The 24,581-nt window shown below is 30.1% G+C and overlaps 1 protein-coding gene across 3 annotated transcripts in view; it reads right to left on the reverse strand.

Annotated features, from left to right (window-relative positions):
- LOC113382943 (homeobox protein Nkx-6.2) overlaps window positions 1-24,581 on the reverse strand; it is a 180,987-nt gene that overhangs the window by 117,647 nt on the left and 38,759 nt on the right. For all 3 annotated transcript variants that reach the window (XM_026621200.1, XM_026621199.1, XM_026621201.1), the window contains 2 exons: window positions 21,330-21,581; window positions 14,978-15,235 (listed from right to left, as the gene is read on the reverse strand). In XM_026621200.1, the coding sequence (XP_026476985.1) occupies window positions 14,978-15,235; window positions 21,330-21,492 (421 nt within the window). In that variant the 5' untranslated portion in view covers window positions 21,493-21,581. The remainder of the gene's footprint in view (window positions 1-14,977; window positions 15,236-21,329; window positions 21,582-24,581) is intronic.

A 24,581-nucleotide genomic window follows, 5' to 3' on the forward strand; every position in this document is an offset into this window, starting at 1 on the left:
CCAGTCGTTTTTACACTTTTATAACCATAAACTCGTCAACACAGATACATCGTGTACCAAGTTGTAGAATTTGCTAGCACCCCCCAAGAAAAATTCGAACATCCCCAATATGTACATTTATCCTTTCGTCGTTCTCAAGAGCGTCTATCGCCACACTTTTCTTGAGAAGGAAAAGTATTTGGGGAAGTGCCGCCTACTGGGGGGTTGGGGGACCATGTAAAGAGAATGATATACCCTTGTATATAAATATATATATATATATATATATATATATATAATATTATAAAACAATTTAATAGCGTAAACTTGAAAATTCAAGTATCATAAACTAAATAAAAGAGCTTAAAGTCAAAACAAACCAATGAAAAAACACTTTTGTTATGAATATTAATACTTGGCCCTTTATCTTATTATAGCAACGTCATAAAAATCAAGGTGAAGGTTGGTTATATATTTTGCCCTTCTACTTTAAAATAGTATCGTTAAACAACTCTATACTTAACTTGTTTATGAGATAATGGTGGTAGTATTATTTGTATATATAACTCTATCACTCTTACTAAAAAAAATAATAATGAACATAGACCTCAAAGTTATATTGTAAATTTTAAATATGTATATTATATTTGAAATCTGAAGCATTTACTCAATTGCAATAATTTTCATCCTCATAATACAAATTACTAGTATTATTACTTCTGTATTTTATCCCATGAATATATTCTCATAGCAAAGCCATTTTGTTTCCGATATTATTACGATGCTATATCGGTAAATGGACTGGATTTTATCCGTTTTCAGAAGCAAACTATGTATAAATTCATTGGCAGCGATTTTCTAAATCATTTGTATTCGGATTATAGTTCGTTATATGGAATATTTATATCTGGTGAAATGGATTCTGGAATGAATTATTTTGGGAATATAGAGGAGGAAAATGTGTTTGACTACTTATCTTATATTTAATAGAAATAATTACAAAAATCATATTAGTGCCTTTAGTAAAAATATTTTAGAAAGTCCTTCCTCAGAAAACCTGTTCATTGAAAATTTTTGCAAGTGAACAACATTAATCTGCACCTACATAAAATATCAAAGCATTTCAAAACTTCTACAAATACTGAGAATTTAGAGGCATTATAAAAAAATGATTGAAAAGTATTGTAACTATACCATATCGATATTTCAACTAAATATTTAGATATGTGACATTTTCACATGTGTATACACAACAAAAACAAGTATGTATATACCAAAATACTGTGACACCCCCAAATTTTATGTCCCCATCTGGTTTGAGTTCTTTTCTCCAGTATGGATTGCGTGTAGAAAGGAAAAAACGACAGTGAAGAAGAAAATATCTGTGTTGTCAGCGTGTATTTTTTTATTATATAAATATGGCGTTTTTCATCGTTATATAGGCATAAAGGAGGATATTGAATTGGAAGTTTCGCAAAACGAAATCAATCCGAAGAGGGGCGCCGAACGATGTATCATATAATATTCTGAGACTATGTACTGGGAATTTGTGCTGAATATTGTATATAAAGAGATGGCGTAGAAAACTGTTTGATTGGTGGTGATGAGATGAAATTTGATAGATGAAACCATCTATATCACATTATAATACTATAATATATAACTGTAGTAATATTAAAAAATATGTATTGTAAAAAAAGTGTGGTTACGGTTGTGCCACTTAATTTTATCAGTAATAATTTTGTTAATTTACCAGTTAGCTTAGAGAAAAGTCAATCAAATCATAATTTGAACATTTATCGACGTGGAAATTCTTAAATACTGTCTCTAATTACAATGGATTAGTCATAAAAAGAAGTCATACAAGTTGTAATTGGATGGATATAAAAAAACATTAACACTTCAAAAGCAAGTCGGTCTACAGATTATGTTAATGTAGGGCGCTGACTCAATGCAATGGAAACTTGTTTTTAACGAACATACTTCATTTTTCTTATTCAAGAATTATTTATTTAATTTTACTAAACGATTTAATATCAGTTGTAATAAAAATTCATATCAAAAAAATTGTTTAAAAACAAGAAAACCTCGTTAACCTTATTAATTTAGCACTGAAAATTTTATATTGTTTCAATTAAATTTCACATCTGAATGTCTATACTCTAGGTTCTGTTTTTTATTAATATCCACAGCAAATAAAACGTACATAGTCATAAAAATAATAGTCAAACGAATTTAATCCGATTTCATATTGTGGCATGCTATGAAAACGTAGCGTTCGGCGCAGAAAACACTTCATTACGCAATATAAAGGACAGAGAGAGGGTAGGCTTGTGTTTCTAAAATATTTTATTCTTAAATATAAATATATATGTATATATATAACAAATGTATTCTGAGTGATATTGCGTGACTAACCACTTGAAAACAACTTGAAATTGAATAGAGAATTCGGACACCGACGATCGTTGGTGGGGCAGAAGGCAGTATATCGAACGACTTGTAACGGATAACACATTATGCTAATTTAGGTTTCCATATTTTATATTTTAAATTATAACACATTGATGATGAGACAAACCTAGTCTCGATACGTTTGTGAAAATTATTATTTAATAAATTAGTGCAAAAAAGAGTGCTGTTCGTTCATATTTCCAAATTAATAATAATAATAATATATATATATATATATATATATATATATATACAATACGTCGAATAAAATTATAAATATTTCTCTATTGAACTAGTTTCGATACTATATTTGTGTCATCTTCAGCAAAATTCTGTTATAACTTTCCAAATTCTATTACTGACTATGAAATTATATAAATTTTATATTAGATTGTAATTAAATCAACTTAAGCAATTTTTTGTTTCTTCAATAATCTGAAAGAAACAAAATATGCTCAAGTTTATTTGACAATGGGGCTTTTTAAAAATTGTTTTCAAATAAAACTTGCGTAAAAATGTACTAAATCTTTATATACAACCAATTTTTTCGATAAAGTGATTCGATCCTTCTTCCTATTTTGACTACCAGCGTATAATCTGGTAAGACAAAGCTGGTTTTGTAAAGAGATGAGGAATCTCTATAAATGTAGACATTCTCAACGTGTACGACAAGGATATAACGTATGTAATCTAATAATGGAGAATTTCACGCCGAGCGAGAGAACGGCGAAAGGGCGGCTTCACGAGGGATTTTATGTGTTGCTGTTAAAACAATAGAACCGTCATAACCGGAGTATGAATAATCATATAAATTATATTGTCGGTTCCGTTTTTAGTATCATGTTAAGATTTTTTATTGATCCATTAAATTTGCAAATGATTTTTGCGATTGCGGGCCTAAATATTATTTTTATGAGAATTTTGATGATGGATGTGGGGTGCTCTTCCAAGCGAATTAAAATAATTTTCCAAGTGATTACTATCACTTCACGATCATGTAATATTAATTTAGTTAGTAAATGCAAATCAGTTGGAACATTGGCTCTGCGACAGCACATGTGGATGAATGATATAAAGATTGTTATGTTACTTAAAATAAACTTGAACTTAAAAAATATCACAAATAGATAGTGTGTAATATATGTGTTATTCGTAAACTGGTTGAAGTCATAATGAAGATAAAAATTTTTTTAAATATAGAACATGGTAAAAATATTAAAAAAAAATATTTTTCCATAATGATTTAACCAGTTTACCAACAACACATATATTACGCATTATCTAGCTGTAATTTTTTTAAGTTGGTATTTTGTGAAATATTGTTTAATTAATATTTATATTACATATTGTAGTGCATTAATATATCCTGAAAAACATGGATTATTGAAGTTTTTATTTTAACACTAAGATTAACTGAATGTAAGTACATTTTACTCTTTATATTTTTTCTCCAATTAAATTGTTTTAGTTCTTAATTTTATTTTTAATTTCCATTAAATGAAGGCTAGAATTATAACTAAAACGTATGGAGGTAAAATAATTTTTTGGACGATTACTAGGCTTTGTTTATATATATCTATATATATATACCCATTTATTAGATTAAAATATTTGTAAATTTAGATGCAAATTCAATGAAACAATCGGCATATTTCGGAATTGCAAGGGAAAAGTATTATTATATTAAAGCGTGTAAAACTGTAATGGTTGCGAGTATATGATTATTTACTCTACGAACTGTTTTGAAGAAATACTTTCATCTATGTTAAATTAGATGAAAAGTTCATAAAACACTAATTAAAGTTGTTCATTTATTTTTGCTGGTTTTTGTTTATAAATGACTATTGCTTCACATTTTCGAATAACCCATTTCCCTCACCACCAGTATTTGATTCAGTTTTCCCATCGAGTACTAGTGAATCTTGTCTCGTGGGTTTTCCATTTTCCCGCACCGCTTTCCCCGTCAAAAGGGTCGTTTTAACAACGTCGGACGCGGCGGAGCACGAGGGCGGCGCGGAGAGCCTGGACCGCCGGCCGTTGCCAGGTTACGGAATTGAATTCGCGCATCTCCGCAGTTTATACGCTCTCGGTGTAAAATCTCTCTTGTAGCCGATACCACGATATACGATACAAAACGAGATATATAGGTAGCTCGGAGATGGAGCTTCGGAATATTGTATTTAACTTAGCATTGCCAGTCTATAGAAAAGTTATGGTGGAAAACAGTATTTATTTGAAAATATGAAACAAATTTTTACTAAAATAGTTTTGTTTATTTTTGTAGCCAGATCTGTTAATAGGACTTATATAATAAACATACGTAAGACGTATAATTGAGCACAGGAAAAAGAAATTGACTAATGATAATGTGGGCGAAATGAAAATATAGCTGATGAGATTAAGGGCTATGTGATTTGAAAATATTTTTTATAATTTCCCTAGATTATATAGTAACATTTAGAAATCGAGTCTTAATAAAGAAAAGAAAGAACTGTCATAGTATATCGTTATAACTAATATTTTTAGCTTTTATATTTATACTGTAATTTGTTTAAATGATTAAAACTTAAGCTTAATTTTACTCAGAAAAAAAATCTAAATTCCTAAAGGTTTAGGATTAAAAAGATCACGTTTTTAGATTTGTCAGAAAAAAGTTTATGTATTATAATTTATAAGATCATAATGAGCATTTTATTGGTAAATTTAGTTACCAATAGTATTTAGCTTAGTACGATAGTACTTAGTTCATATACAGAAGATACTTATATATAAGAATTTCTTTCGAAAATTTCACTTTAAAACTTCGAAATTTTAGTCAGAAAAACAGTCTTATAAGCTTCGCTGAGAAGATTTTTAGTATTTAGTTGCAGCTTAAAATTGTCACGATTGGTAAAAAATTATGAAAATGTGGTCATAATTTCTAAACGAAGCCAAAACCTTAATTTTTTCTTATTTTGGTATGATGAAATTTGTCAATTTTAATTAGAGGAATCATCACGTGATCAAAGCTCAGACGCCTTTTAATTTTTAGTGTTAATTCAAAAATATTTTTTTCATGAAATGTCACCGACCAAAACAAATAAGTAATAAGTATTTTTGGTGTAAATTAAAATACCGTTAGACAATAGAAGTATATAATCAAAAATAAATATATAAGTAGTATAAAATTTAGAATATTATGATGGAAGATTGTGAATATGCATAACGATTTGTGCTGCCCTAGCGAAGGTCCGTGAGCCGAGTTAAACTTCAACTCTATTCAGGTAAAGAAATTTTCCATTGCCATTTCACACCGCAGTGCCCGAAATGGGCTACGTTCAATTGGAAACATATTTTTGTTCTATATTTTCAAGTAAAAATGGACATCGTACGACGATGTCAAGTTGTTTGAAAGGAGTTTGAACTAACGTGAGTCTAACAATTACACCATGGTAAATATGCAGGCATAATAATATTAAAAATAATTATGTCATTAAACGCTGTTAGATAACACAATCATTAATTGTAATGTTTATTATTATATCCAACAAGTTACAAAAGGAATTAAAATCAGCACCACGTTCTCTCTCCAATAGAGATGTTTCTATATGTTCCAACGATAAACCTCCATCTCCACCTCCACTCGTATTTCGGAGTAACTAGAACGAGAAATCGTTTCCACTGAACACGGGCTTTATATTCGGAATTCTCTTGCTCTGCTAATTATTTTTGCATGCGGTTATCTGCCATCCCCCCAAGCTTAGTTAGTTGTTCCATTATTATTAAGATTATATTGTACTACGTCGTCCAATTGCTGCACAGAGCATATGATACTCTAATGTTACGTATGTACGAGATACGAATTTCAACCGGCAGGGTTGGGTAAAGGACATATTTGGGATAAGTGAATTAAACCAGGTGACTTTATAATGATAAATTATTAATAAACTAGTGGTGCATGACATCGTGCCTTAAGGCAAATTGCAGAAACTTTTCTAACCAAAAACTGATTTTTTTGAAAAAAAAAAAAACTTTTTTTGTAAGATCGCTCGTTTTAAGGCATTTTTAAGGTTTGAAGTTCTTTTTACCTTTAGAAATGTATGCTGTTGCTTCGTAGATAGTTCAGATTTTATTTTCGTTTTTTTTATCTACGCAATGGTCTTCCCCCTCGGTACTAGGCTGAGGTGTGTACGAGAAGGATTTTTTCAATTACAACAAACAACCCCATGAACAAATGTAACGAGATAATTTTTTATTACCTAATTACCTAAACCTAGGACATTTATTCCTTAATGGGAGCACATATCGCAAAGACCGCCAAGTCACGTATTTGCAAAAGCATACGATTTAAACGAGCCAGCACTGAAGCATCTTTTCAAGAGAGACACCATAGTACATGTACATGTGTTTTGCCTGCGGTCTTTGTGTATAATTTTCATTCGTGCTCGTTTTCTCCAAATTTACATGAGGGTATTTAGCCTCATTTTCTATATTATACTTGAAAATAGAATAAAATACAACTAACGTAAAAGTTATGTCAGTATTTATAATAAAGCTTATTACATTAAGAAAAATTTTGAATACGTTCGTTTGTTATTTTTCCTTTACTAATTATTAAATATTTTCACTTAAGATAATTGAATAATTTATCATATTGAATTGGTATAATAAGATCAATGCACACATGCAATTCTACCTATATGTAATTGTTAACTAAATATATGAACCGTAAATATGTGTATTTAAAGACTTCTGTAAATACTTAAATATGCAGAGATAAATAATATGCAAAGACAAATAAGATAAAAAGCCGTGCTTTCGCATACTAAAATAGTATTCTAAACCAGTAGCACTACTAACTTTTCTCAAAGTGATTTATTTAACTTTTGGTTAAGTAAATATTAACAATACTGCAGTGAATTAATGCAAGTAAAACGATATCTAATAACTTTCCTTATCATTTCTGAAAAATATGTATATTGTCACAATGCACTGTGTAAGCATTTAGTTAACATATGAAAATATTTTTGATTTAATCAATACATATTTTAAAGCAATGATAAATCGAATAGATAGTTCATTTTGTGCATATAAATTAATATTAAATATACATTCTTATAAAGCATTTTATTCAAAATCATGAATTAAAAACGGAATTCAAACCTGATTAAACGCCTTCATCAACACGAAAGCAACTCAAAAAAAATACAAAACAATTCAAGACTATGTTAACCGAACACATAATTAATTTAAACCATAACATGAATTTTTTCAACGCAAAAATTTTACAATTTGAAGAGAAGATTCGCTGCGGGGTACATTTAAAATTATAATAAAATTCAACTGGTTTTAGAAATTAATGTGTTCAGTAATAACATGTAAAATTTATTGGTTGAAAATAATTGCGCGAGTAAAAAAGATAGCATTAAATTTTGTTGATTTTCAAAAATTACTTAAGAATTATAAGTTTGACTCTAAGTTTGTATTCTTGAATAACTTAAATGATCAAATGAGATCATTGAAAAATTACTTAAGATTTTTGAATTTGACTTATAAATGCGAATACGTATTGGTTCTTAATGCAGTTCTAAAATTTTCCTAAATGTAGTTCTAAAATTACTGGTTCGCCAAGTCAAATTTAGGCACCATCATGTATTTGGTCAGTCCGGTTTTGTCTTTTTGGTCTTTATTTTTTACGTCATGTTGCATTATACTCTGTATATATACTGTATCTAATAATGGACAGACTATAACAACAAGTAGCTCCACAAGGACAAAGTATGGACCTTTAACGACTTCCAGAAATGCGTTGTTGTCTATTAACCGGCCTCTATACGAGCTAACGAATGGGTCGTTAGCGGACGTTAAACAAGATGACCAAACGGCTACCAAATGGCAGTATCAACATTATCGTTGGTGGTAAATTTATAACTTCCACGGGGTAAATGTCTTATTTCTTAATTTATGAACACAAAGTGTTCGCGCCAATCAAAGCATGCGGCTATATTGATATATAAACAAAAAATCATCTATCAAAAAATTATACAAATAAATCAATCAATCAGATCGTAATCAAAAACAGTATTAAAGTTATTGTAAATACACTTATAACTTGTCATTAATACAAAATAAATATATACAGTTATCAATTAAGTGTTTTACATATGGTCCTTCGAAAAGTAAATTCAAATTCAGTCAAAACAAGATCCTAAAAAACACAAAGGATAATACGACACATTAAAAAAAACGATAAAATTGATAGTTGATTCGGTAAAATGCACACCTAGAAAACATCTGTTTCATTCATGAACAAATTTAGATAAGGTTCAGAGGAAGAAAGTTGAAGTATGTTTGTTTGAACAAGTTCCCAAACATTGGGTCAGAGTCCTACATCATGGTCTGTAGACCGCGTTGCTTTTCAAAAGTCAGAGTAAGTTTTTAGTTTTTTCGAAGATAATTTAGCTCAGTCATACCGATGATTTGCTTTCAATAATGGGTATGGTTGTGACATGTATTTCTTATTTTTTTCGAATAAATATTAAACAGATAAAAAAAATCTTACTAAACCAAAACAAAATACGAGAAAGAAAAATTAGATACAAAAAAATTGCAAAAATATTTGATTTCATGACTAATCCATCGTATTAAAGGACAGTATTTTAATATTTCCACGTAGACAAATGTTGAAATTACCATTCAAATTACTTTTCATCCAGCTAACTAGTAAATTAACAAAATTATTGGTGTTCAAAAAAGTGGCACAATCGTACTCAGTGTCCCCTATTTGCAATTATATAGAATTCCTTCTCAAATACTACAAAAGAATATTTATTATTTCCTCGAGGGCATATCGTAAAACCAACAAATCATTACAACGACGGATTCTTTATTATTTTTATTCTCCTCGATCAAAACATGGATCAGTAGCGATTGTAAGCTCCAGGCTAAAATCTGCGGACGAATAAATCCACTAATAAAATACGTTATCATCAAAAAGAAAACTGTAAAGCTCCTACAATAATAATAAATGTTTTTACGCAAATGCCACAATATAATTTGAGAAACCACAAAAATGCGCATAAAGATATCTTCAGATTTATAGATCAAGCATGAAGTGGAATGTTACTAATTTTTAAGATATTTATGAGGAATGATAATAAAAGTTACATCTAGGAATTGAAACATATTTTTGGTATTCATATATTCATGAATATGTTTAAAGATATATAATTTTGATCGACTTCACTAACTTATTACTTTCAGTTAGGAGGCATAAAAAATAGCGGTCTTGCAGAAATTAGTAGCAATACAATTTTTGTTTTGCTACTAATAACGGATTATTAATTCTTTCGATTTATTTGAATTTAATACCATTTCCATTACCATCATCAATTTCAAAAAATCATCTCCCCGGCGGTCCATTTATTTTGAAGTTGTTTTTCCTATTTTGTTTTTCCGGCATAAAAACGCGTCCAGCGTTTATGCAAAACTTTTTTCCGTGGAAAGCCCGAACTCGCGCATTATTCCCTCGGCGGTCGTTGGCAGACATTAACACGCGAATATCGAGAGGACGTTATTGAAACGCCATCGTCGAAAGCTTCAGAGATATTCAAACTAAATGTTATGGATAAATATCTATTGAATAAACTGAATAGCAAGTTTTCGATTCGATGAAATGGTAAAACAAGTTTAATAGGTGTGGTGCAATCGTATTTTGATAACCTTATTAAAAGTTGAAGGTATTAATCAAAATATATATAACTCAGGAACTTAGTATATCAGATAAATTGCTCTAATTTCAAACTTTTTTATATTGGACAAATTAGCCAAAACCTGAGTAAATGCCTTCATCAACACAAAAACAACTAAAAAAATACAAAACAATAAGACTATTTTAACCGAGCATATAATTAATTTAAACCATAACATGGATTTTTTCAACCCAAAAATTTTACATTTTGAAGAGAACGTTTTTAAAAGAAGATTCTCTGCGCGGTTGTTTTTGCAATTGCATAACGATTGGGTCATAAACAAACGATTTGACAACACGACCCTGAACGAAACAAACACGTGGTTCCTAAATAGCGTGTCAAAATTTTTTTAAAAAGGAAATTCGAATTCAAAATGGAAATTTATTGCGACCACAAATGCCTATCTGTCTGCAGGGTTAACTAACAATATATAGATGTCCATATAATGGCATATAGAATACCTCATATGCTGCATATTAAAGGCTACTATTAAATCTTTCAATCAAATATGATGTTTATAAGCGTTATATTATTATTCATGTGATACATCATATGCGACTTTCAGATTCGACAATAAATATATTCTTTTATTGCCATTTTAGTCATCTCTACAATATTTTCTATGTCCTGTAATAAGCTTATTATACGGAGTGCTGTCTCGATCCAGTGCCAATACTGCAACATTGTCAGTTATCGGAAACAAAATTTTATTCAATTTAATTTACTAGCCCAGAAAATATTACGGACCTCATATCGATATAATGTTTGGGAAATAATCTTGCCTCGTACTATTCGGCATCGATACCTTTGCGGTTTCCTATATTAAATTCGATAATTAATGTTCGCGTCGAAGTGTTTTGTTTGATTTGGAGGGTTAATAACGCCATAGCCAGATGTCACAGACCATGGTTAGAAATACTCCATCCCACTTCTGATTATATTTTTCCCGGAGACCGTAATTGTTCCCTATAATAAAAATTGTTCGAGCGCTATATTGATAATAACAAAACCGCGCGATATTGCTCCGCAATGTGTTCAGTTTTATATAAAACTGTCACGAGAAAAAAAAATTAACCACGATAACCGAAAAATTGTCATATTATCACCAAAACTCTAAGTTACACTTTAAAGCTTGTAGTTTTTAAATTACGTAAGAATTTTCTTTCCATTTTTTTATGGTAGGTATGATCAATACCATCACCCGTTATGGCTTGACATTGAGTTTTGGGTCATAAGAATAGCAATAATGAAAATCCAAATATATTCCATTTCTCGTTTCAATTATCGTTTTCCTCAATTAGTTGTTGGCCAAAGGAGCAAATAATTAGTCGACCGACGATAAAGTTGGCGCCTGATCAAATGTTGATGCAATAGTGGTACGAATTGTATGTATTCTCTGGTCGTTTGTGCGGATTTGCTATATCAACATATTTGTCGAGGTTTGCAACTCAAACATTGTGCTATCACACGATGGAATCAAAGTACATAGCACTTGCAAATATCACCACCACCTCATAAGACGCAAACATTGGAGAGTTTGCGAGGAATAGATTTTGCACGTCGTTTGGTCTATTTTTTCAATAATTTTTGCAGCATGGGTCGTCGATTCGAGATAACTTAGTAAATAGAAAATAAAACAATTTAAAAAGTCAAATTTGAAAAAAATAGTATATATCAGTAAGTCTATACATGTATGTTTTAGATTGTCCTTCCAAAGTTTTACGATACGTTCCCAAACGACACATTTTACAAGGCATTTTACCAATTCAGATTTACGACCAAATATTTTATACATTTAAAAAAATCATTATTTATCAAGGCATCGTATATAGAACGACCTATCATAAACTGGCAAAGAGTAGAGAGCTAATTGGTCGTAACTATAAATCCAATTATAGAGCTCTATAACTAAATTATCAAGGCATCGTATATAGAACGACCTATCATAAACTGGCAAAGAGTAGAGAGCTAATTGGTCGTAACTATAAATCCAATTATAGAGCTCTATAACTAAAATATAAGTCCATCATTAAACATATCGATGGCGATAACAATACATCCGGATCGGAGCCTGAAATATACGGTGCTCTATAGAGTTTCACAGCATAATAAACAAATATATACATAATCAAACGTTATAACGAAATTAATAGGACAGGATTTGACGATATTCATAGTGGATCTTTATTGCCTGAATAATGCTAAAGATTATCTCACACGAAAACTAGGATCGATACGGTATAATAAAGAATAATGTTAATAATTGAAATTGAACCATTTTATAAAAAAATTATTAAATTTTTCATTTATATTTTTGATAAAAACGCAATTTAATTCAAAATTAAACTATAGTTACAAAAAGTTTTAACTGTAGTATGAAAAAAACATAACTAACAAATAATTATTTAAATTTTTTTGTAATTGCTTATAAATAAATTGCGTTTTTTTTTAAATGATAAAAAGTAAAAAATAAATATATTTAAGTATAAAAATAAAGAAAATGTAATGAGTGAAAATTATGCCATCATATGCTATATCACATAGAATAGTAATTACCAAAAAACTGAATCTAATTAGTCAATAAGAGACTGTTGAGACAATAAGAGTGTTGGCTGATAATTTTGTAAGAAATGATATTTATAATATTTTGCCTGTGAAATAAATGTACCAAAAATCGAATCCACTTGTTAAAATCGGTTTATATATTATAAGGTCTATGTTAAGCACGTAACATATGACATGTGACATTTAATCAATCCGGAGAGTTCCACGATTATCGTCGGCAATGTTCGTTCAGACATTTGACGTCACATACCTTTCTATGTTTGAGCACAATATACAATGGAAATCATATGAGGCACAATGGAAACCATATGGCAGTCCATGTAGTCTAATGTCTATGAAAGCTAGCCATAAATTTTAAAAAGACAATCAAACGGTTTTTTGTAAAAAAAATGTATATTTTGATAGTCTATCTATCTTAGTTTATTTTGTATGGTAATAATTATTTTATTTTTTCTAACGTTTTTATTAGACTGACTATATTTTTCACTTTCCTAAAAGTGTGTTCTATTACATTTCGTGTGTAAAATGCCCAATATTATCTAGCTGCAACTGAAATAACAAATGATAGTTGTTTGGCCGTCGAATCCGTTTAAATTAGCTCGTAGATATACACAGGCACATAATATCAGTAAATCAGGCGAATGCCGTCCGGACTGTCAATGATAATTCCGGCATATTAACCGGAGCGGGCGCACTATGTTAATGTAACGTCATTATGCAAATTTGCATGAATATTACAAACATTAAATCGCTAGATGCGAATGCAACATATGATCTCAATTTTAAAACTTCATTTTGATGAAAAACATGTAATAGAGAAGCTTAATTTAGCTTTTGTAAATGATGGTAATAGATATTCAAAATGATAATGATTGAAGGTGTATACAGATTTTCATTGCTTTATTGAATAAAAAAAATATTCTGATTATCAAAACTTGATAATATGGTCGACAATCTAATTTTACAAATTTTTATTTGCATGATTATTTCAGACGGTGACATTTTATATGTGAAATTAATAATGTGTAAGTTGAGAAGCAGAATGTTTATCAAGGAGTTAGAAATGGGAATCACAAAATTCGACTTCAATAAAATATATAATGCGGATTCTGAAATACGAGAGTTTGAATTTTGGTATTTGTAATGTAACATTCCTAATATTTGGCAAGAAAAGTTTGAGATACATAATAAATCAAAGAAATTTTCAATTTTAATAAGAAATTTGAAATCTGGAATATGAATGTGAAATATGTAATTATTATTTCTGAATATCCATGAGATTATCAATAAATTATTGAATAAAGAATATTACATGAACTCATTAGAGTGACACTAACACATAATAATGAAAATTAACAAGTAATTTTATATTTGCCAGCAATCGCAGGTTTATAATTTTTTTTTACATATAGGAAAATGCAGCTATCTGAGCCAATTCAGTTTGTATAATAAGTTGCATACGAGACAATTTTCTTTTTTGACAAAACTCCAGGTGTGTTTAAAAGCTAAGAAACAGAAGGATGTGTGTAACTGAGTGCAGTTAGTGCTTATGACAAAAAGCTCTATTAGATTGTAGTCATAAATTTGGATACACTTTTAAGTACATATTGATAATTTTATTTTTGCAGAGAAAGCTGGAATTATTCAGTTTATCAAAGCTGTTTTTTTTCAAGTAGAATTAGTTATATTGGTGCATTTATGCCATCCCAGTACATAAGTGGTTAAGTCGAACTTCGGGGAAAATGTTTTAAATCGCGGTATGAACTATTTTTTTGAAAATAGTTATTAAATTGGAAAAGTATTGATTAGGGACAAAAAATAATGAAGCACTTTATATAAAATTTAAACCATTAATTTCAAATACACGAGTAATAGAACTTTGAAATCAAGCTTTGCAAAATAGTTTCTTATCGATCGAAAAGAATAAATATTTAAGCAAAAACATTCCTTACTATTTCTAAACTCAATATTCCCCGAAATTACTGAACTTGAAATTACTGAACTTGATGAACGTCGTTTCCTCTTTATAGCGACAGATTGTAATTTATGAAATCAAATAAAAAAAATTAAAAATCTGAACTTACTTTATGAGATCCTAAAAAATCACAATTTTCATTGGAATGAATATTTTAAAATATCTATATGATTTATATATTGGTATGTATATCTTGCTCATATTTATTCATCTCGATCGAAAATTATGAATGAAATATTTTCTTAAATAATTTCCTTATTATTCCTAAACTTACTTGATGTGAGTCGATCCCTCCACGCCATCGGGTTTGCAACCAAACCCTGAAATCCCGGCCAATAAATGCCGCTTCTCTGTGACAACTCCGCGAGATGAGCGGCAGATCCCGGCGGATGTTTTCCCGCTCCGCCTGACCCGACGCCGGCTGCTGCCGCTGCGGCAGCTCCCATGCCGCCTGCGACACCGGCAGCCTGCTGTTGAAAATATTGGGCCATTCCTGCAGCCGCGGCCGCTATCGAAAAGCCGCGCTGCACGCCTGCTGGGGAAAGAGATATACTATTAGTTAAAGGGATACTTACATCTAATTATTTTTGTAATTGCTTATTATACAAGATAGCTAATTCAGGAGTCGATTATTTAAACCCACATAGATATAATTTTATTCCTGAAGTTTGGACGCATCTTAAAATTCAATAGATTTTATTACCAACGTACCTAAAAGTGACTTGACCGCAATAAAAATTGTGGCATTAGTCGATCCTTTTTAGGGATTAAGAAATTTTAATGAGGGTCACTATATGATCACATATGGCAGAATTATCAGCAAAACGTATGCATACTTTATGGCCCTTGGAAAAAATACGCGAATCGCCTTATATTATATTTTGATTCAATATAATATATGGTTGTGCGAATACGAATGTTTTATTGCATGTAACAGGAGATTAATGGGAATATCGCGAGCATAATGTGTAATAATTATTGTTTTATTATTTTTATAATGCTTATTATAAAACTTGTTTGTATGGAGTAATTATCAGACGTCGTTAATAATTTCTGCTGTGCCAATTTATAATTATAATAATTATATATAATGCAATTAATCTACTTGTTTAATAAATGTAGGTTTTTTAACAAAAGCTATAGATCTTGAGAAATCAATCTCACGATAAATCAAAACATGAAATCAGAATTATATAGACATAAAATATATTTATATGATCCATTTTTGATATATATTTTCCTACAATCTAATTGAATATATTGACAAATTATACACACGTGACATTCAAAATGTTTATAATAAACAAATTCTCTCGCCTAGGTCTACCTATTCTGATTATCAAAGTATATCTTTCGCATATTTAATAATTGATTTTCAATTTTTCAGAATGATTTTGTGGAAGTAAATTCGTGATCTTTGTATGTTTTTTTTCTGATGCTTTTTCATCACAATTATACAAATAACTCGACGTTTCCGGCCGTTAGCTTTTGTGCCCGACGTCCCGCTGGGGTGTTATATGATAGATGGATTTTTTGTGTGAAGATTTCAGTTAGTCAAAATCATTCTGTGCCAAACGTTTCACACTGTGAATATCATTGAATGAATAAAAATACTACTTTCAATTGCAAACAAATTTGATGTTTGGAAAAGGAGACATCTGCAGAAATTAGTAAATGACAAATATTATAACTTATATTTTTAAAAAGTTAGAATAACGCGATTGATACCACGACATGTATTATTAAAATATTTTATGATTAAATTTCTGAAGTTTGCTTTGGATATTAGGTTTTAAATATTGAACTATTGTGGAATATTTGTGGAATAGAGAGAAATTTGTAAAATATAAACATTTTTTATGAAATACCAATATTATCAATATTAAAAAATGTTCCTTCGAATAAAATTTCGCTTTCGAACTTCCTACAATTTGCCTACATCTGTGACAAAATTTCATTACGACTATTTACCAAGTTAAGTAAATACAAAATTTTCAAATCGACAAAAATGAGTGCTAAGGATTTATAGATCAATATTGCAAGCAATTAATAATTTTTGCTTCTCATTTTCTAATATTTTTGTACATAACGTTTTTATTTTAAAGATAAGGTAAATAATCGATTTACCTTTATAAACTTTTTAATAAAATGATAGGAAAAAATTTAATTCAGATACAGAAGATCAAACTGTTGTACAAACAATAATTTTCCAATAATTTTGGAGCAAAACTGCCGTCGCTTACGTGCATTTATAGAGTATATAATTTATATATAACAGTCGATTGAATATTATATATAATTTTCTAATATATCAAAAATAGATAATATCATTTAAAATAAATTAACATTAATGTTAATTATAAAATAATAATGAATATATTAATACGAAGATTATTAGTCAAATGTTAAGAGCGTTTAGCAGAATGAAGCGATTTGTGAAAAATAAAATAAGTTTTAACGACGTTTGTACAGATAAGAATTTTCACAATAATATTTATAAAAATTTTGGTTTAAGGAAATAAAATCGACGGTTTTATTCAAAGCGTTAATCGCTCCAACAATATCAACAAAAAAATCATAAAAGCCGTGATAACTTTATAAGATACTTCAGTTAAAAATGTTTAAAAGAAAATTGAATGAATCAAAATTTTTTTCTGGAAAAATGTTATTATATATTTGACATATATATGATCAGACATATATGTCTGACATGGCTCATGGAGAGCATCTTAGCGTCAGACATATATGACACACATGGCGATTAACGTTTCAAACACATGTTGAATATGATTTGCAGTAGATTTATAGTTTCTGGCTCTTCAGAAATTAGAATGAGACCACAAAAATAGTTTCTTAGATACATTTTTCGTGATTTTAATGGTAATTTCATATTTAAAGTAATTAGATGTAAATAAATTTTTAAAATAAATAGTTTATCTACTCACCATGCAGGGCTCCGAGAGCCGCTCCGGAAGCGTTAACATTGGCCGGCCTCGACAAAATGTGGTCTATCCCATGGGGGTTGCTCGCGGTACTACTATGATGGCCTGCGGTTGTTCCACCGCTACTTCCGCCGCCAGCACCCTGGCTTCCAGTAGAAGCACTCGTGTGCGAACTTCCAGCGGGGCTAGCTTTTCCGGAGCCCGGACTACCGGCACCCGAATGCCGCATTTCCGCCATCGAATGTAAGGCGGCAAGCGGCGGGCTCCCGAGCACAAACGGCTGGTGTGCCGAAACACCGAAAAACGATAGCCTGCCCGCACCGGGCGGCTGTTGACATTGATGTTGCTGAAAGTCCAACATACTGTAAGATCCTATAGGCGATAACGTAGGCGGTGTAATGGTACCCGGCGATGAAGAGCCCGAGGTGACAGAAGACTCCGTTTTGAAAGGCACTATTCGAATTTTATCATAATGATCATAACAGTTCACGGTGGTAAATCACACAAATGTCATTGGTAACACAATTGAGATAAATTGTCACAAGTCACAGTAACACAGCAAAACACTGATTATAACACACGCGATTGAAGTAAACACTTTTGGTCCATACGATCCGATGGCGATGCGAGACGACGACTAAATAAAACGTGTTTCGGCATATCGCCACCTAAACGGAGATACAGTCTGCGCCGTTCGCGAAAGGAGTCCCTTCCCCACTTAGCGACACTTCACTGCGACACTTAATAATAATGCCTCAACAATGCTGTAAGTGTATAAGCTCCACCCATTTCATTGTTGATATATACACCAGCAGAACGGGGCGTGCCGGACTATTGTATTCCGATCACGGGCTACGTCTCGGCTCAGGCGGGCTACGCGCGCAACCCCGAGCCGTGCGCCGGAGAGGGACCGCGCGCGGTTCGGCGCTTTCGGCCTCGACGGGGTCTCGCTTCATTGAACAAGTTATTTAACGCGCCAGAAAAAGATAATGCAATGAATACTTAAAGCATTTTAATATCGAACAGAAGGCTAGAAAGCGATGCTACGATCGGTTTCGAGAGAGAAGAGAGAAGCTTATATTTCAGGCTTAAGGTTAGAATGTACTTATTGTAATTCGTGTTGTTTAATGGTGTTTGTTACTTACGGCATTATACAAATGTACGTATGTACATGTCTATTAATGCAGATAATTATGTCTGCATATGGCTTTGCTCGAATACGACTATCGCAAACACATTCAGCGTTTTATTACTACAATCTTGCACAATATAATGTGGAAAGCGCAATTTGCTTTCGAATGCAGTTTGTACTACATGTGGTATTATAAGATTATATAATACAGCAAATTAAAAATAATCGGATAAACTATTGGAGCAGTGCTTACACTGAGATTATAATAATTATGGTAATTAATAGATATATTTTGCATTACTAAAATAACTCATTCATAATTAATCAACTACATATTATTAAAAAATATATTTATATGGTGATTAAAATTCGTACAGGGCTTGAAGGTCCGCGGATAAAAAAATCCACAACCGACATCTCAAAAACAAGTAAAGTTAGAATCTTTTTAACAACAATATTTGAAAGTAAAGGGTATTGTTAATTTTAAATTAGATTCAACAGTATTTTTTATATAACGTCTATAAGAGCATACATGTGGATTTGGTAAAAAGAATCAACTGAACCCTTACCCTGGCAAAGATGTAAACATTTAAAAATGAATTAAACTAAAAGAAAAACAATTTTACATAAGATCAATTAAATAAATAGTTATTCCATCTCTGCTGATAAATATTTCTGACAAAATACCAGATCAAAGTTATAAAGAAATCTTTGTAAAAAAATGTACACATGAAATAAATTTTTGCATTGGCTGAAGTGTGTAGCTATGATTTCAAAAAATCATTTTTAAATTAAAAATGACTCGTTTTAGACAATATAATTACTTAAAATCAAATTGGACCTTTGTGCCCCACCCTACCCTAAGTATACATATTCAAATAAATAAAAACAATTTATATTTCGAGAGTCAACAAATAAAAAGCTGATCTTTTCCCCAATTCGAACATTTCCAATTCCATCAATTTTATAACCACTCGAAAGCATTCGGAATTCGAAATGCATTCTTTTATAAATGACTTTAGTTTATGACATCAGTCATAAACAAACCAATAACTACAGAAAAGCAGACACTGGCGCGCAATCATAAATAGTTAACCACCATAATTTAGTGCATGCGTGATACTAGAGTTTAGTGGGATAATCAGATCATATTTTTCCGAATGTCTTAGAGATGCGATTGTGTGGTAGTTAGGATAGTTGTGGATATAAAGCTCTTTTCACGCTAGAGACGGGTGAACGAACCCTCTATCAAAGAATAATGGGGGACAAAAATTTACTATTGTTCGCAATGCATTATTAATAATGCGAATCCATGAAGTTTGCTGATATTTATGACAGCTTTAAAATGTAATTAACCCAATTTAATGTAATGGCATCTTATAAATTTTATTATCATCAAAATGTTATTAGCTTTTCTACCGCGTATAATTAATGATATTGCAGGCAAAAATAAGTTTAAAAATAAATCCTTGATACCTTAACTTTTAATTTATTATAATAAAACAAGTAATAACACTACGAATATGAAAACTGCGTAACAAAATATTTCTGTGAAACAAATATCATTACGAATTATTATTCATTCAGCAAACAAAAATCCCAAAAACTATTCTGAATAAAATTGAACTACAATAAATTTGTATCTAGTAAAATCAATTATGGAGATTATTGATCTTTTTAGTGGGTTGTAATATTCCAAAAACAATAGCTACGTATAGCTATTTATGACAAAGTGTATTAAAAATATAGTTACTTTTAAAAATCATGGACAATATACATTCGATTTACCATTATTTTGTGATATTACAAATTTAGTTTTATTTGGAAAGCTAATCGAGAGCAGAAGTTGTGCTCGCAAATTTTCTGTTTGTATCATCTTTGCCGAAAATACTCGAGAGCATCTTTATAAGACTATTTAAATTTTATTAGAAAAACAGTGTGGTTCTATATATAAAAAATAAGTAGTTCAAATTCAAAGGAATATGAAAAAATCGTGGGTTCAATTATTTTAGCAGTACTTTTAAAAAAAAAAATTAATAATTAATTAATTAATTATCAGTTAATGAACCAAGTCTCCGATAAAATAGATCGTAACGTAGCGTTGTTATGGAAACGTTATGTTACTCCCCTTCATTTATATAAGTAGGCAATCAAAATGCTTTGTATTTTCTAGGTGGTTTAAAGGCAGTTGTGATAATATTCTTTTTTTTGATAAGTTAGGCTTTATATCAAAATCGCCTGACTGCACAGCAAATACCAATTTACATGAAGAAAATAGCGTAACGTAGCCTTGCCATAAAAAGCACTTGCTACGGTATATTTTATCGTAAAATTGGCCCTTAACTCTTTACGTGAATTAAAAAAAAATACTTGTAACATATATGAAACAACAAAAAAAATCCAATCTTACGAATTTCAAACTTGAATTATACGTTGCATATCTACATACGACTTTAGAATAATATGAATTACGAAAAAAATCCGTCAATAATATATTTCAAATATAAAATTAACGATAATCGTATTTTGATAATTTTTTTTTTTTTACTCACGTGACCATCTCCGAAGTGAGCGAAGAGCTTTAAGCTCCTCTCCGGTTGTCAAACAAGTGCGAACGCACACAGAGAGAGCTTTGTGGTGTGAGTTAAATCCTCGCATTAGGGCAATGCGGCCGGCCAATCTTTTCGGAATTAACGGCAATTCCATTGGTTGCATCGTGTTCGTTTAGACGACCAGGGGAGTGTCACCGTTGTGCCATTGGATATCCAATATCCCCACTTTAATCCCAGACAGAGGTTTTCAAACTGCAAAAATAAAAATATTTGATTTTGTTATAATAAAAGTTGTTGAAATCTTATTGAATTTAAATGATGATTAAGGAAATTTATTTAGCAATTAATAATTAGTCACATTTTTATTTTTATTTAATTTTAAAGTTTGAATTTAAATTTAATTGTAATTCAAATATTTAAATAAATAAATAAATAAAAATTGCACATAAAATTTAAACTTAAAATTTTAAATTTTACTTGAATAATAAAAATATTATTAAAATATTATGATAACAAACATATCTAATTTGATTATATCATTAGAAGCACTATAACTTTGGTCGTATAACTTAAGTTTCATGAGACTTCTGATAAAACAATATAAATGTTAGGTGATGCAACTAACAGCTCCTTATAACAAAATTTAATTCTTTCATAGTACGTAAAAATGAACACATGAATATTTTTTTAAAGAACTCAGGCGTATTCATATCAATATCTAAGCTCCAGCTAATAAACTAAAGGAAATTTGTACAATTTAAGTTTAAATTTGATTTGAATCAGATACATGAAATTTAAATCTTATGAGACTTCTGATAAGAAAACACCGTTGTTCAAAGATCCAACTGCAAGCTTCATTTATAATAAAATTTTATATTCTCTAATAATGTATAATAATGAAAACTATATTTTTAATAAGTTCACTTAATTAAATAAATTAAAGTCTAAACTAATAATATAAAAATGTTTTTACTTCTTCATATCGGATAATTCGATTAGTACCAAAAGAAAATATCAAATATAAATATAAAAAATAGAATTTTACAAATTGATTTGACATAATATATTTTTTAAAAAATAGAACATTTTTAGTCAAAAATTAAAAAAAACAACTAAAAATTGATATAACATTCATATTAAATAAATGAGATTGGAATCATATATGATTCCTATTAGAAAAGTGTACAAACTACCTAATAATTGTAAAAAATATAAAAGGATTTATAATTATATTGTTGAATATTGAGTTTCAATTTTTTTTCAAATTTAGGTTATACAATTATTGATTATTATATTTTTATAATTCAAAATATTATTTTTTTTAAATATATTTAAGTTATAAACTTGAATTAAAATAAATGTCAGAATTCAATGAAAAAAAAATAAGAATTTGATTTATATTCAGATTATTTATTTATTATTTCAGATTATTTTTATTTGATATAGTTGTGTTTCTCACTTGAATTGAAACCTATCATTTATTATTTACTTCCCATAGGGTAAGTTATAACAATTGTCCAAAAATCGAGAATCTCAGATAAAAAAAAGAAAATGTATGTGTGTGTATATGTTCGGATACAAATTTTCGTTCACGATTTCGACAGCACGGATCAACCGATTTGAATAATTCAATTTGTATTGATAGGTTGAAGTGATATGGCAGTTAAAAATGATAAACATATGCACATCATACAATCAAATATTTTATAGAGATTTTAATAAGCACAAATTTTGTTTAATTTTATATGGTTTCTGTACCAATGTTCAGGTGTTAGACTGCGACGCGGCGCTTACGCGCTTTGATATTTTGTTTCTATTTTTTGTAAAAAAGTCGAACAATTTCAAAAATTTCTGAATTCTCAAAAATCCATTTAGTTCAACATTTTTAAAAAATTTGAAGCTTTATTAAAAATTTTAATTTTTGGTACAAAAAGTTCTAGCAATTTGTCTTCAGGCACAATGCCAGGCATCACTAGTTATTTTCTAAATTAATATCTAATTATTTTCAAAAAATCTATCATTTAACCATCTATTTCTTCCTTTGAGAGCCAGTTTCCCCACCGCCCCGCCCCGTTCGTGCGAGCGCAGCATCAACAAGATGATCTGGTCCATAACGGACAAAGACAATACGAAAATACACTACTCTCGCATGGGCTGTCAAAGCGGTCGTTCTGCCGCAAAAGCGGTCGCTCTATTCCCTAAGAAGGAAAGAGAACCATCTCCTCGATGTGAAGAAGAAATGTTTCATGAATCCGAAATGGTATGAGGTAGATTTGGATTTTGGGACTCTTAACGCGCCCGAGTGGCCGACTGAGATCGCTTTTGAATTAAGATAAATTATCTGCGAGATAATGCGACGCGTATTATCCCGTTCGCGTACAGGACGGCACACGTCGCAAAATTACAGAGATGTCACATTTGAGATCGCATTTATTTCCTATTGAAATGGATAATTATATGCTAGCTTCATAATATAGTTCAAATTACTTTAAGTCGATTAAACTATTAGTTTCCTGTAGGGTGAGTTATAGTAGTGGCAAAAAAATCGAAAATGAAATTGTTTACATACCTATACATTTCAAAGGTTTCTGAACATTTTGGCATACCTTAGAAAAAATGAATGTATGTGCGGATACAATTTTTCGTCGACGATTCCTAGAACACGGATCAACCGATTAGAATGATTCGAAAAAACATCTGATCTGGCAATTCAGTTTTAGAGAGGACTAAACATACAATTTGAACAAAAACATTTACTTGTATTAGCTAAATATTTTTTTTTTTAATTTTTGAAAAGGCAGGTCTAGCGGTTTTGAAAATCCAATGGCAAAAGCAAAAAAAATGTCATTCCGCCTTCAAAAATGCTCATTAGACACATACGTATCAAATTACCAGATACTTTATAGGGATATAATTATTCTGAGGCAGTATAATTCTTCAAAAAAAGTTCATATTGATAAACATTTTTGAATGTAGTAAAACAGATATTCAAACAAGACTTTTGTAGTAACATTCGTATTATGTCGGTTTGTTAATATTTTATAAATTTTATGATTAATTTGGAGCAGTGTTATTTTATTAAAAAAGTTAATGTACCTAAATATTCATAAACGTTTATGAAGTTAATAAAACTGAAAAAATAATACTTTTAAAGCAAATTGGTTGTTCTATTCTAACATGATTTTAGTCTAGAAGTTATCCAATTCCAGAACTTGAATAGAAAACCCGATTTAGATAAAAAAAATATTTACA

This window comes from Ctenocephalides felis, unplaced genomic scaffold (genome assembly GCF_003426905.1).
Source record: "Ctenocephalides felis isolate EL2017-DRISC unplaced genomic scaffold, ASM342690v1 CF-g0.4_SCAFFOLD_03570, whole genome shotgun sequence".
NCBI classification, from domain to species: Eukaryota; Metazoa; Arthropoda; class Insecta; order Siphonaptera; family Pulicidae; genus Ctenocephalides; species Ctenocephalides felis.